General features: G+C 39.5%; 2 protein-coding genes and 1 long non-coding RNA gene across 3 annotated transcripts; all 3 read right to left on the reverse strand.

Annotated features, from left to right (window-relative positions):
- On the reverse strand, positions 1-2,002 carry LOC120107184 (uncharacterized). The gene is made up of 3 exons (XR_016395785.1): positions 1,777-2,002; positions 1,017-1,064; positions 1-176 (listed from the first exon to the last, which is right to left on the reverse strand). It is a non-coding gene; the product is annotated as an uncharacterized LOC120107184 (long non-coding RNA).
- Positions 2,003-2,657: 655 nt separating this feature from the next.
- Positions 2,658-4,546, reverse strand: LOC103721625 (protein SPIRAL1-like 5). Its single transcript, XM_008811896.4, has 2 exons — positions 3,954-4,546; positions 2,658-3,860 (listed from the first exon to the last, which is right to left on the reverse strand). The coding sequence occupies exons 1-2, from the start codon at positions 4,182-4,184 to the stop codon at positions 3,786-3,788; spliced, it is 306 nt and encodes a 101-aa protein (XP_008810118.3). The 5' UTR covers positions 4,185-4,546; the 3' UTR covers positions 2,658-3,785.
- A 6,109-nt stretch (positions 4,547-10,655) lies between these two features.
- On the reverse strand, positions 10,656-13,731 carry LOC103721624 (NAD(P)-binding Rossmann-fold superfamily protein). Its single transcript, XM_008811895.5, has 2 exons — positions 12,592-13,731; positions 10,656-11,509 (listed from the first exon to the last, which is right to left on the reverse strand). Exons 1-2 carry the CDS (start codon positions 13,610-13,612, stop codon positions 11,499-11,501), a joined length of 1,032 nt encoding a protein of 343 aa, XP_008810117.3. The 5' UTR covers positions 13,613-13,731; the 3' UTR covers positions 10,656-11,498.
- Positions 13,732-14,090: the final 359 nt, after the last annotated feature.

The following is a 14,090-nucleotide window of genomic DNA, read 5'->3' on the forward strand; positions in this document are numbered from 1 at the left end:
TGATCAAATTTATTTACTAATCATAAAGAAGCAAGTACAGAGCATCTAAATCAAATACTTGAGTTTGCAATATTACAACCCAAACTTATTAACATAGATACTTTTAAGAATCCCTGTAACTATGCTTCAACTCCAATTTTCATTTACTCTTTCCCGCTCTTAATCGCCTTAATTATCTGAAATAAAAAAAACAACAGGAGGGGTATGAGCTTGCGGCTCAGTAAGTAACCATGTACTATCTTATTAGATCAAGCATAATCTTTCTCATGCCAATGCATCATTTGAAGAATATAACAGTTATAGCAAAATAAAGCATTTCAGAGATGATATAATCGGGTCATAAACCAATGTATGCTCCAACCATGCAAGTTCATAAACATGATAATGCAAGTCATATAAAAATGTTGCCATTCATCCATACTTTATAAATCTTACTCTCAGACGGATGTGCTGCTATGGTCACTATAATCCCGTGACAGGGCTCGTATTCGTAGTCGACGAGTTTTATAACTTGTTCATATTCGTTACCAACTTTAACCCGTTGGCAGAGGGCCATATTCGTTGGATGCTAGCTCCAGAGGGGTCGACTGACCTCTATTTCTAGAGGTAGGCATAGCTATCTGAGAGTTCATAAATCATTATTCTTTTTCGTAAGTCATACTTTCATACATAGGTTGGAAAATGACAAATGGCATCGTAAAGTATAAAATTCATGATCGTGCCACAAATCTAAATCTCTTTTTCATGCAATTTATCATAACCATAATTCATCGTAATGTATAAAATTCATAATCATGCCACAAATCTCATTTTCATGCAATTTATCATAACCATAATTTATACTGAAATATTTATGAAGGATGCAATTTAACCAAACTTATGAATCACATGCAATCATATGCTTGATCCTACTTTTAAGAAAATACATCATAACAATATATATATATATTTTTATTTTATTCTTACAATTAAACAGTGATTTCTAAATTAATAAGATCAGTGCCAGGGTTACTTACCTCAATTCGCCCACACAATCCTAATCTCGTCCGTCAAATTCTCTGTACCTATCAAACAGTTCCAGATGCATTATTAAATTAAAACTCTAACATGGACCTGAATAAATCTCAAGTCCCAACCGGATAATTTGGACTAAAATCCTACTTATTCACTATTTATTTACGTATTTTCTTTTTTTTTCTTTTCTTTTTCTTTTCTTTTCTTTTCCTTCTTTTCTTTTTCCTTCTTCTCTTTTTCTTTTCCTTTTCCTTCTCTTCTTCTTTTTTTTTTTTCTTTTCTCTTTTTTTTATTTATTTTTTTCCTTCCCGAAACTTCTTCTCCTTCTTTCTTCTTTTTTTTTTTTTTTTCTTCTCCTCCTCTTCTCTTCTCCCGACTTCTTCTCCTCCTCCCTTTCTTGTTCTTTCTTCGCTCGTGAAGGGAGGAGGGCGAGCTCGTCGGAATGCTCGGGAGGAACGGGCAGCGGCCGGCGGCACCCCCGGCGGGCCAACGGCACCCGCAGTGCCTGCGGCGCCCGTGGCCACAGCCGCTCCTGGGGCCGCGCTCGCAGCCCGTGGCCATGGCGTGCGGCCGGTGGCCGGCACCTGCAGAAGCATGGTCGTGCCTGCGGCCGGCGCCCACGGTGAGTCTCCCCCTTCCCTTTCTTCTTTCTTTCTTTCTTTCTTCTTTCTTTCTTTCTTTCTTCTTCTATTTGATCTATCCTCCCGAGTGGATCGAGAGGAGGAAAGGCAGTAAAGAAAAGGAGGAATGGATGGATCTTACCTCACTAATGAGAGCAGGGGCGCGGGTGGTGAAGTCCGACGAGGAGAGGCGCCGGTGGAGGATACCGGAGGTGGAACCCAACATGAGCGAGGACGGTGGCGAACTTCAGGCCACCGGAGTGCCCAGATCTGGCAACATCCTGGTCCGAGAGCAAGGAGAAAATAGGGAGGAGGGGGGTCTCGGATCGGGTGAGCTATCGGGGGCTTTTATAGCCCTCTCCGGGGAAGAAAGAAAATGGTTGTGGCTCGTTCACCTCCGTGATGCTCGCGGTGGTCGGGCAGAATCAGAGGCCATTCAAGAGGCCACGATGTCCCCGCTCCTATCTCGCCTCCGTTACTCTGAGGAAGAAGACTATTACGATCCTCTGTCTCAGTCTTTTCTTCATGGGCTGAAGCCGGTTTGACCCGCCGGCTTTGGCCCAATCGGCCCAAAATCCAATTTTGGACTGGATATTACAATTAATGATGCCCCATCATCTAAGAGTAACTCTAGAACGATCTCTTAGGTCTATATACACTTGTGGGGGTTCATTTTATGTAAGTAAGCAAGCATATGTTGTGTTAGCATATGATACGTCAAGTGTCCTGAAATCAGTCCTATTATAATCTACATTTGTTTAATTAAAGTTTGAGTGGCTGCTAGTTTCCCAATTTTGTTGCTCTTGGTATTTATTCCTAGTCCTACTACCACTACCTGAATGTATAGTGTAGGGCGTCAACTGCAACTCTGAGAGTTGTTATACTCACATGAACTATTACTTAACCTAGAAGAGCATATAAAAGCTTGAGAATTAGTTTAGATCTTCTGAGAAATCAACCAGAGTTATATAATTTTCCATAATAAACAGGTCGAAATCCGGCATTTCCTTTGTGCATCACCTGAACACATGTATTGTGGCCCAATATAGTGCAAGGATATTCCTTTTGGATTTATTGTTCTTGAACTTTTTTTACCCCATTTGGAGCAAAGAGTGAATAGAAACTGAAACATTGGACACCAGAACAGGCCAGGCTATATCAATATTAGGATTTACATCATCTCAATTCCATATTTGGTATTTTTCCCCTTCTTCGTAGTCCTTTTTCTGCCATTCCTTACACTTTCTACTTCTCCTCCTCCTCCTCCTCCTCCTCTTTTGAGAGTACACTCTCTTTTTTAAATCTTATGGGATGAGAAAGGAATCAAAATGAATTTGCAAATTGTAATGCATTCCTAGTTATATGGAAAAAAATTGAAGAAAGATGAAAGGTGGTATAAAGTTTTAATTTAATATAATTTTGCCAAACGAAAACATAATTCAGCTATTAAACTTGTAAATAATGTCAAGGTTACAGATAAGAGAAGCTTAACCGGACCAAATTAAACACAATCTCTGTCTAGGTGATTATCACAGTACCATTGTAAAAACATTATGGTCTTCATAGATATATTATCTGTTTTGCAAATAGAACAATTATGATGTTTGAATTGGTTGGCCCTTCCATGGAAATCTGAACAAAAATTACCATCAAGTTTTTGTAGTTTTATTTACTAAACCATTATATATTCCCGCATTTAATGTATGGTTCCATAGCAATTCAGATCAATTAACAGAAAATGCACAAAGAGATGTTGTAAATATGTATATTGATAGATAGATCAAACTATAAACACAGCAGCAGTACCAAACTTCAAATACCACTCTAAAGCTGTTCACAACTACCAGACTCAGGTTGCACCTGAGTTTCTTTGGTATCTCTAGTACCATCCTTTCCGTACCAATTGGCAAGTAGGTGTCTGCCAAACCCCATCCGCAATGGATGGGTTTATCAAAATAGAAATAAAAGCTATAAAGAACTCTTAGTTCTCACCATCAAGGAGAGGCACAACCATATAAGCCTCCTCGAAAGAGATCAGCTGTTCACCTATTTCAGAGTCTCATACATCATAACTTAACAAAATCCACTCACAACTGGGCTTGAGATGCCCTTATTTCATTCACACCACTGATGAAGCTACTTGACCACACATTATTTATCTCCAAACAGGTAGCCAAGAGACGAGCTTCCACCAGGAACTGACTGGACCTTAGTGGAAGGCCGACCCTGGAATAATTATAAAAACTTTCAGTGTTCTCACATACCAAGAAACTGGATGAAACGAAAAGAGATATGAGATGTAAATGTATTACTACTTACAGTGATGAAGTTCCCTGAGTTCTGGCCCTGCGCTCTGTGGTAGTTGTTGGAGATGGGCTTTTCTGGTGGAGTCTCTTCGGTTGCTGCTTTCTTCTTGCCACCTTCATCAGATGGAGGCTTCTGAGACTTGGTGGACTTGGTACATCCAGAAGGTGAGATTGGTGGCTCATCTGATCCAAAGAGGTAACCCAGAGAGCTGTGTCCACCCCCAAAGCTCCCACCTCTGCTCATCTTATTGCATGGACCACTTTTTCTGAGTCTTGCCAGCCTTGTTGAGGTGGTGGCATGGATGCGTAGTACTTATAGCGGACCAGGTGGGGCGTCGGAAAGAGTGGCATACCTCATGCTGGAATGTATGCATGATCATGACATGCAAAGTTTTCCATATTTATTTTTCATTGTCCTTTCTCCGTTTCAATGTATTATTAAGTATCCTGAAGTTGTTAAACTTCTGGGAAAGGGACATGAGATCAAAAGTAAGATGATCGCGTGAGACCATATATAAAACTAATGATTCATTCAAGTTAGCATTAGTAAGCCAACGAGATTTTATACTCTAATTTTTAAATTAAAATAAGGATTGCGATAGATCGCATTGTAGATACATTGGATTGCGATACAAGTAAGAATCTTTATACTTGAATCAACGTGTGAGTATATGTTTATTGGTTTGTATCATTAGATTTGCATCGTGAGATTTGTATTAGTTTGGCATGTGACGATATGTTTTTATATAATTTCCAATATAGATATATTTATGTGGCTATTATACGTATCATATATTGAGAACATGATTATATGAACAAAGATATCTTGAATTTGAGAGAAATACATTGTATATGAGATAATTGAATTAATAGATAAATCAGATAAATAAGAATGGTTTAGACTAATCTTGCCATAGCATCCATAGGCTAACACATGGGGAGCCTTTACGAGCTTACGTATGGAAAGCCACTATGAGTGAGATAGCCTCTACGGGCTTACATGTGGAAAACCACCACGAGCTATAACATGGGACGGTATTGATTTTGCACCGAGTCATGATCTTGGTTAGTCCAAAGCCGGAAATAAAAAATTAATAAGAAACCTGAAAATTAAATAAATGAGAAATGGATGACAGAACTTAAGCAATTGTTGTTAAACAATTGATTATATATATATATATATATATATATATATATATATATATATATATATATATATATATATATATATATATATATATATGTTACTTATAAGTTTTTCGATTATTGATACAATATTCATTTTATGTTACTAATTGATTATTTTCTTATTACTTTTGATGTAGCGATTCGAGATTTTTATTGGGCTGTAAGCTCATAACTCCTTTTTCTCTTTCTTTTTTTCAAAGTTGGGATGAATAGATAAAGCATCATTGATACCGATTGGATGATTAAATTTTGTAATTGAATCAGTTTGTTATTTGGTATAAACTGAGATCATATTATTTAGTGATATTAAGATTGTGATAAATTTTCAGATCTTGCATATTTTCTAAGGTCCTGCCTTAGAGAATGTGAGGCCGTGTCTCGTGACCGAACTTGGATGTTGGGTTCGGGGCGTGGCAAGTACTGGCCTTCAACTTGCCAAGGCGAACACATTGGTTAGAGGTCAGAATCTAATGGGATCACAGCTGGGCCGCTGGAGAAGACATCCCCTTTGCACCTGATGGAGCTCCCCAGATTCTCTCGAACACTTGGCGGCTACATTTTCGGTTGGTTACAAGTAACTGCCACAAATCTTTGTCGAGATCTTAAGGGTACCAAATCGAGTAAAATAATAATGATCATGGAACGAGCTTTAATAAAGTAAGAAAAGCATCGTAACGTCACCACGTGTACTTTGGACATGATTGACCTAAAGCAGCACCTAGCACAGCCCTCCCTTGGCCCCAAAACAGAGGGGGAGCCAGAGATGGCTTCCTCTAAGGATGGTGAATTGGGTAGGGCACCCTTTTCCTTCAAGGTGGGCTTTGGTTTCAATCTTTTTTTATGAAAAAGACATGGCTTCGATGAGGGCCTGGTGAGGTGATCAGGTGGCCACCTAATGTCTTGTAGCATTTTCAACTGATATGGATTTTGCTATAGCACTTGCAATCTTTACTTTGTTCCTCAAATTAATAATGGTGATGATGCTGATTATGATGAAATAATAATAATAATAATAACGATAACAATATCATTGTCATCATCACCATTATCAAACTACCACCAAGATTAGCAATTTTAGCCATATAAGCGGCCTTTCTATGGCATAAGTGTAGATTCAAAGTATTCATGAGCTAGGCACATGGAAATATGCATTTTATACTTTTAGTTAGTGCATGAATAACCAATATTAGTGAACATTAAAGTTATTTTAGAAAAATGCTTCAAGACCTAACCTTCATATCAAAATGAAGCTCTGGTGCTAGATGAGTAGGGGATTGGTGTTTATGCAAAAACTCTATTTATGACACTGGTGATCCTATGAATTGCGCCAAACCTCTCATGCCGAAGGGAGTGGATTTTTTTTTCTTTTCTTCAGTACCATGATCTGTAGCATTACTCTTTGTTTTGATAATACACATATATATAAGTCTTTAATTTAACATCCAATGTTATAAGTTTCTTTGTTTAAGTCAAAAATAGATTTAAAAAGCATAAATATTTTACAATCTTTTTGTGCATTCACCATTTCCCAGAACCATATAAGTCTCAGCAGTAGCATAGCTTGGGAAAGTGGAAGACTTACATCGTGGAGATTTTGTCTAGATAGAGGAGTTTATAAATTACTAATTTGATTTCAAGAAAATTATAGTTTCACCCCATCAACTCTGCTTGAGTTTTCCACACACTTCTTTATTTCAAAAAAATTTATTTGGATATTTCAAGTTAAGTGAACTGATATGATCCTACCATCTATTTCTCCTATGACATTGATAGCTATCAACAAATCATCAAGCAGACTCCTAGCAGTAGTATAGCTTAGGAAAATAGAAGACTAATGTCGTGGTGATTTTATTTAGATAAGTAGTTTATAAATTACTTATCTATTTTGAAAGATTATAATTTGACCCCTCAAATTTGCTCGAGTTTTACACGCATCTCCTTGATTTCAAAAACTTTTAATTGGATGTTTCAAATTACTTAAGTGACCTAATATGATCCTACTATCTCTCTCTCTCTCTCCTATGAATATCATTGACAGCCATCAAAGAATCACCAACATGGCTCTACTACATTCGAGAAAAGACTCAATTTTCTATTCCCTTCATCCTTCCATTTTCTTTCTAAAAATTTCCATCTTTTCATCCCCCCATCCACCTTTGCCGCTGGCACTCCACAATAACTCCTCTTCGTGCTCACCGCCATCTGTTGCTTCATCTTTTCTCTGCCAAAGATGCTAGTTTCCTTGACATTGAGCCCCAATGCTGTATATACCCATCCCCACATAAAATATTAATCAACTCCGCACAATTGGAAATCCTTTTTTGCCTTTTTCAATTAGATAGGAAGAAGGGTGTAAGTTGTAACCAGAGATTTCAGCAAATTTTAAGACTCACGCTACCATGATATGAGTCTTTGTATTGAGATTCAGCTAAGGGAGATGGATGCAGGATCATATTGCATCCCCCGGGCAACTTAAAGGAACTTTTTTTTTTTTGAAATCAATAGGAAGTGTATGAAATTCAGAAAAAGTTAAAGGGGTCAAATTGTAATTCTATTCATTAATTATGTCCCCTGCGCATCAAACCTTTATGTGATGGATTCAGACAATAGACACTGACATGGATGATCCCAGATGGCTTAAGTAACTTTTTGCTTGCGAGTCCTCTCTCTCTCTCTCTCTCTCTCTCTCTCTCTCGCTATATATATATATATATATATATATCCAAACTTTAGGGGTGATGAGATGATGCAGTTTAGGTCTCTTGTACATCAGAAACTACATGGGAAGCAGCATGTGATCTACGGTAGGTCTCAAGATTCATATATGGAAAAATAATTACTATCCCACGAATCCAACTTACATTATATAGGATTTGTTGCATGAATTCCTTTCTCAATACCGAATTTTGCATGAATACCCTTCCAAAATTGATATTAGCATGTATACCCTCGTAAAACACTTATTTGGCTATTGTACCTTTTTTTATTTTTGTTTTTGCATATGTACCCATATTATCTAACGGCATTAAAAAATTAACGTTTTAAAATTAAAATGACTAAAATATCTTTAATAGGTAAACATGGAAATAGATCACGATCCCGATAGCAATGAAAGAAGGCAGACATTAGCATAATTTTAAAATTTTATTTTATTTTTAATTAATATACATATGATCTTTTCTTAACACCATTAGAACAACCGTTATATTATGAGCATTTGTACAATAATAGAATTTGATAAAGGTATACATGCAAATATCAATTTTGAAAGGGTATTTATGCAAAATTCGATATTTAGAAGAGTACCTGTACAAAAAAAAAAACCTTAATATATATATATAATACATTTAAAAAGAATTTAAAAATAATATATCTAAAAACATTTTAGGCAGCTTCTTCGTCTAGAGAAGCCTTCTAGAATAATTTATATTTATTCACAAACAAAATTTTGCATGGTTAGGACGTTGAGCGTGGCCTTTATTTTTTTCCTGTTAATTATCGTTTTTATGTTTTGGTGAGGGCAGATACAGAATTCAGAATCCCATCGACCTTTTTAATAGCTGTGCAAGTGGGACTCAGACCCATGCCGCCACGACCGACCTCCTACTGACTTCACCCACTCATTCATTGTCGGGAATAGTGAATCTGACCAACTACTGCACGTGGCCTCCCGGTAGGTGGGAAGTCAAATAAACCCCCGTCCTCCCCAGGCCTTTTTATCTTCTCCCCACCAAAGCGAGCAGACGTCCCCTTCCCGATCCGCGTGCGCTTTGAGAGCGTTCCATGGCCATGCCCAGAGAACTTGGACTCGTCTTCGTCTCCGATGACTTCAGACCGCTTGCCGCACGGCTTGGTCTCTCGCCGTCCGTGACGAGTGGGCAACAGCGCTGTTTTGACTCAATTCGACCAAAAATTATCATAAACTTAACTTATTAATGTCCATTCTATATGGCGATATGATATTTTTCTATCTGAGTAATTTGTTCTCCCAAGTATTGGTATAAATCCATGGTTGCAATCCTTTTCCTTGCTAACATAAGAGGATTCTTTTAAAGGTCAATTTAGATGGATGCATATTATATGGTGACAGAAGGAAAGAAAGATGCTGGCTTCGCTATCAGAAGCTTGGATTTCATGATGGTTGTTGTTGGTTTCGACACCTTGGTTCCAGAGGCTGAGCTAAGGATAGTATGGGCCGATCTGGGCCATGCTCGGCATGTATTGCGGATTAGAGCAGTTATACTTGAGGGCGATTCGGCTATGGTGATTGACTAAATCGAGGGTGGCATCGATGTCGTGGGAGGGTGCTACCCCTTGCTTCAAGACATCTGGGTCACGACTAGTGACGGTACGGTATTCTAGCCCAAACATGTTTACAAAGAAGCTAACAGAGCCAAGAACTGGGTAGCCTTGTATATGGTCAATCACTCGAGGGTGTCTTGTGGGTTGAAAAGAAGGAGTTGCTTAGAGCACTTCATAATTTATTGTTTTTTGACTTTCTTATATGTGCCCGTACTATCCGTTTTATTGCAATATGTATATATTATGCATTTTGCTCACAATATCCTTTGTTATTAAGAGTGAAGTCCAACCAAAATTCTGGTGATGCTTTCAGCGAGGCATGTGCAAATGCTATATCTAGCTTGGCGGCGATACAGCTGACCTTTCTTAGCACGCCCTTGGTTGGGAGATAGAATCAACAATTTGTGAATTGGGAGGCATATAGATTCATGATATATTAATGACATTTACGTCTAACTTTGTTATTTTTTGTCTTTGCAAAGAAATGAGTTATTTAATCGTTCGCTTAAAAACCTAAATATGTTATCAAGTTTTTTGTTTAAAAAAAAAATGCTATCGAGGCTCTACTGTTGATGCAAATATAATATATTTTCTCCATGTATTATTGAGGCTCTACTGTTGATGTTGATGTTGCTTTTGCAATTTTGCAATTTGAACATCTCTTACCTTATGAATAGCCATTTTATATTTAAGCCATATAACACTCATAGTTGTGGTCCGACTTATATTAGTTATATAGTGCTAAATAATGTAACATCAGACAAAGGGATTTCATAGAGGCACCATGTTCTCATATAAAGTCATTTGTTCTGATAACATGATAAGCCCAACTCAATCTAGACAAAACCTGGGTCAGGCACAATAATCGATTTAGGATCAACAGGTACCGATGTCTATTGCTCATTCACTCTATTAGCAGAGTCCAATTCCTATAACATCTTTCCAAGTTAGCAATTCAGTAGGTGGAATAATTATTAGCAATGTGGGGATTTTGAATAAGATATCGATAGAGAGTATCTTTGAAGAGTTTCTTGATTACCAGAAAAAAGGAGCACTGTTGTAATGTACCACCTTGACGTAGTTTAATTTACTGATATGTTCTAGTAAGTATCTAGATCAATCAAATAAGTTTTGGTTGAAACTTATCTTTCAACCCAAATGGATAGAATTCAGCCGGGCATTGTCAGTAGTAGAGATGGGACAGCAGAGAAGGAAAACAAGAAAGAATGCAAAGAAAAATGAAAGATCACAGGCAATATTTCATCCACATATCGCAGTAAGTGACATCCTGATAATGCTTGAAATTTCAATACTTACACCGCACCAATGGTGCTTGCAGCATCCGAGGACCAGTCCTCCTCCATTAGGAAGAATTGCTCCTCCCAACCAGGAAGAAGACTTCTCAAAAACAACCATCCGCATTTCTTGCATCTCCTGAAAAATGCTGATGTGAACTTGTTTCTAATATAAGTATGCCTGTGAAAGTTCTAACCTTCCAACCATTAGAATTCCAACCAGGCATACAGCTCTCCACTTGCACAAGAAAACAAAGTTGATGTTGGGCATGCATCAGGGGACAGTGACTTCAATGTCATCCAACCTCATCAATAAAGTCATGTTATCAGTAGACTCTGAATGGTATTTAGATGTCAGAAGAATGTTAAATCTCCCAAACACTTGATTTCCTTGAGCCGCTACATGCCCAGGTTTAATATAACTCTGGCCACCTACTAACTTGATTTAAATCTGCTACTCAAGCCACCTTCAGTTTTTGAATAATTGTATACATCATAGTATTCATACAAGATTTCTGATCCTCCAAATTTTTCTTGAATGACCTGATAGTTGACTTGAATTATAAAAATGCATTAGGATTAAAATCTTAAGTATAAGAACTAGCAGTTTGTTACATTATTTTTCATGCTGTGGCAGTACCTAATCTTCTGGTATTTCACTATCACTGCATTATTTTACCATTTAAACACCAACATCAGTATTAACTAAATCCATATCCAGCAACGGATTGCCTTCCAAGGACTTGGCAGCATGAACTTGTAGAAGGAAAAGTTCATGGAGAACCTGCGACAAAAACGACAAGAACTCATGAAGATCAGCGAAAAGAAACATAAATGGTTGTGCACTGATTTACGACCTGACAAGCAAAAAATTCTAACCAAAAACAAATCCATTTTTGATGTTCTGAACTTTTAACAAATTATTTGGGAAAGCCAAAGAGCAATCAATATAGCATCTAAGAAAACATCATCCTGTTTTCCTGATCTTGTCGAAGAAGATAAAAGAACAACACAGAATATGATTTTGGAAACAAAAATACAAATAGACTGATCAGACTTCATCAGAAGTGTTATCACAATTATCAAGCATTCCACAATGATGCGAAAACCAAAAACTTCCATTCACAAAAGATGCACTTAATGTCATAGAAGTATTCGATGTAAGAAGGCATGGCATCACGCTAACCTTTCAATATAGAGAAAACAGAAAATCCAGGTTACGTTTTGAACTCGGCGATGATTGCAATATCCACCTCCTCCATCATAACAACCGCACATTTCCACACAATGAAATTTTCTTCTATAGATTTTACATTGAAAGACAATGAATCCCAACTACGATGTATCATCCTCCTAGTGACATCTTCCATTGTTTAACATCATGCAAATATTGCTGTGAGAAAGATCCTCTCAAAATTTCAGATCCTCAATGGTTTCACAAAGAAACAGCTTTGCATGTTGGGAGCCCTAAAAGTACAAACATAGTCCTAAAAGCAACATTTTTCAGCAAAAGGAAAAGGAGCAGAGAAAGTATAAATTGAGCAAATGGAACACATAGAGATGACCTAATTTCTCATGATGATTTGCCATTTAATAGTAGTGATCCTATAGATTGCAAAACATGTTACGCTACCAGTGAACTGGTGAAAGCACAGCAATTCTCATCTTTTCCATCAACTGTTTAAAGATCATAGGAAAAGAAGAGAAACGAGAAGAAGGTTATACAGAAAGTTTTGGCAGAAAAGCCATCATTGGTGATCCAACACAAAGAGCAAGTAAGAAGTAATGGGAATTAAAGCATCTAAGATAAACGTCAAAATACCAAACATGAGAACACACCAAAATCAAAACTTGGATGGATTCTACCTTGCAAGTAAGTGTCATAAGCCAATTGTGCAGCCAGGAGGTCGACCACCGCCGTTCCGACCGACTTAAACACCGTCAGCTCCTCCGGGCTCCTCCTCCCAACCTTCGTCCCCCCGGCCAACTCCACCAACGTCCCTGCCACATCCCCCGGCGCCATGACCCCTCTTTGGAACGCGCCCACCAACTCCCCTGCCTCCTCCAGCGCCACCTCGAAGTCCACAAACACCCTCCCCCTCGCCAGCGCCTCGTCGTCGCACTCCCTCATCGCTGGGGTGAACGAGCCCACTAGGTCCAAATGCGCCCCGGGTTTCAGCTTATTCCCCTTGACAACTGGGGTCTCCGAGCTCGTGGCGCAGCTCACCACGTCCCCCAGCCCGATCACCTCGTCCAAACACTCGGCGTGCTCGAAAATTAGCCCGCTGTTCTCCCTTCGCTCCTCCCCTTCTTGGAGATCTCTTGCCAAGATTCGAGCTTTATCAGGGGTTCGGTTCCAGATGATGATTCTATTCAGGCTGGGGCGGACGAAGCGGTGGGCGGCGATGAGGTAGGGGGCGAGGGCGCCGGCGCCGACCATGACGAGGACACGGGAGTCGTCGCGGGCGAGGAGGGAAGCAGCGACGGCGGAGACAGCGGAGGTGCGAAGGAGGGTGAGGGCCGTGCCGTCAAGGGAGGCGAGGGGGGCGCCGGTGGAGGAGCGGAAGAGTAGGTAGGCAGCGTGGACGCCGGGGAGGCGGAGGGCGGAGTTGTGGGGGAAGGAGGTAACGACCTTGACGCCGATGAAAGGGAGGGATGGGTGGGAGGACCAGGAGGGCATGAGGAGGAGGGAGGAGGAGGAGGATGGGTCGAGGAAGAAGCTCTGGCGCGGCGGGGCGCGGACGGCGAAGGAGAGGGAGGGGAGGGAGGAGCGGAGGTGGGGGATGAGGGCGGACGGGGTGAGCAAAGAGCGGAGGGTGGCGGCATCGAGGAAGGCGCAGCCTCCTTCGATGGCACCGGCGGCGGTGGTGGGCGGCAGCGACGCCATGCACGCCGGAGGAATGTCAAGGCCGGTCGCAGAGGTCAGTCCAAGTCCAGCTATAACGCGTACGAGTATTTGTTATGTGTGGATGGCAGATCAGGTGCTTGTGGGATGTGTTTTCAGCTATTTGGGTAAATATGTTATTGGGTATTTTTGGCAATACGGCTAAGCTACCTCTATTGAGTCATTCAGTCCATCGTCTCCCAATTACCGAGGAATAAGTCAGAATAAAACCGGAAAATTTTGAATAACTACTTTAGCGACCCTGGTCGTTAAGACTTAAAGAAGGGAAATATAAAAATTATTATGTAAATACAAGAGTAAAAGCAATTTTTCACTTACATGCAGCACAAATCACATCTTCTCCAACTAAAATCCATCTTAGGACATGATGTGTAGGTGGCTTTCAGCTATATGAGTGCATGCGTACATACATGCTAGTAGGGAAAAAAAATATCTCTCTCGAGTTGGCGATTAATAGAAT

The sequence above is a fragment of the Phoenix dactylifera genome, chromosome 6 (assembly GCF_051530095.1).
Source record: "Phoenix dactylifera cultivar Ajwa chromosome 6, Ajwa_hap1_PhDact_Kaust_v1.1, whole genome shotgun sequence".
In the NCBI taxonomy this organism is placed as follows: domain Eukaryota; kingdom Viridiplantae; phylum Streptophyta; class Magnoliopsida; order Arecales; family Arecaceae; genus Phoenix; species Phoenix dactylifera.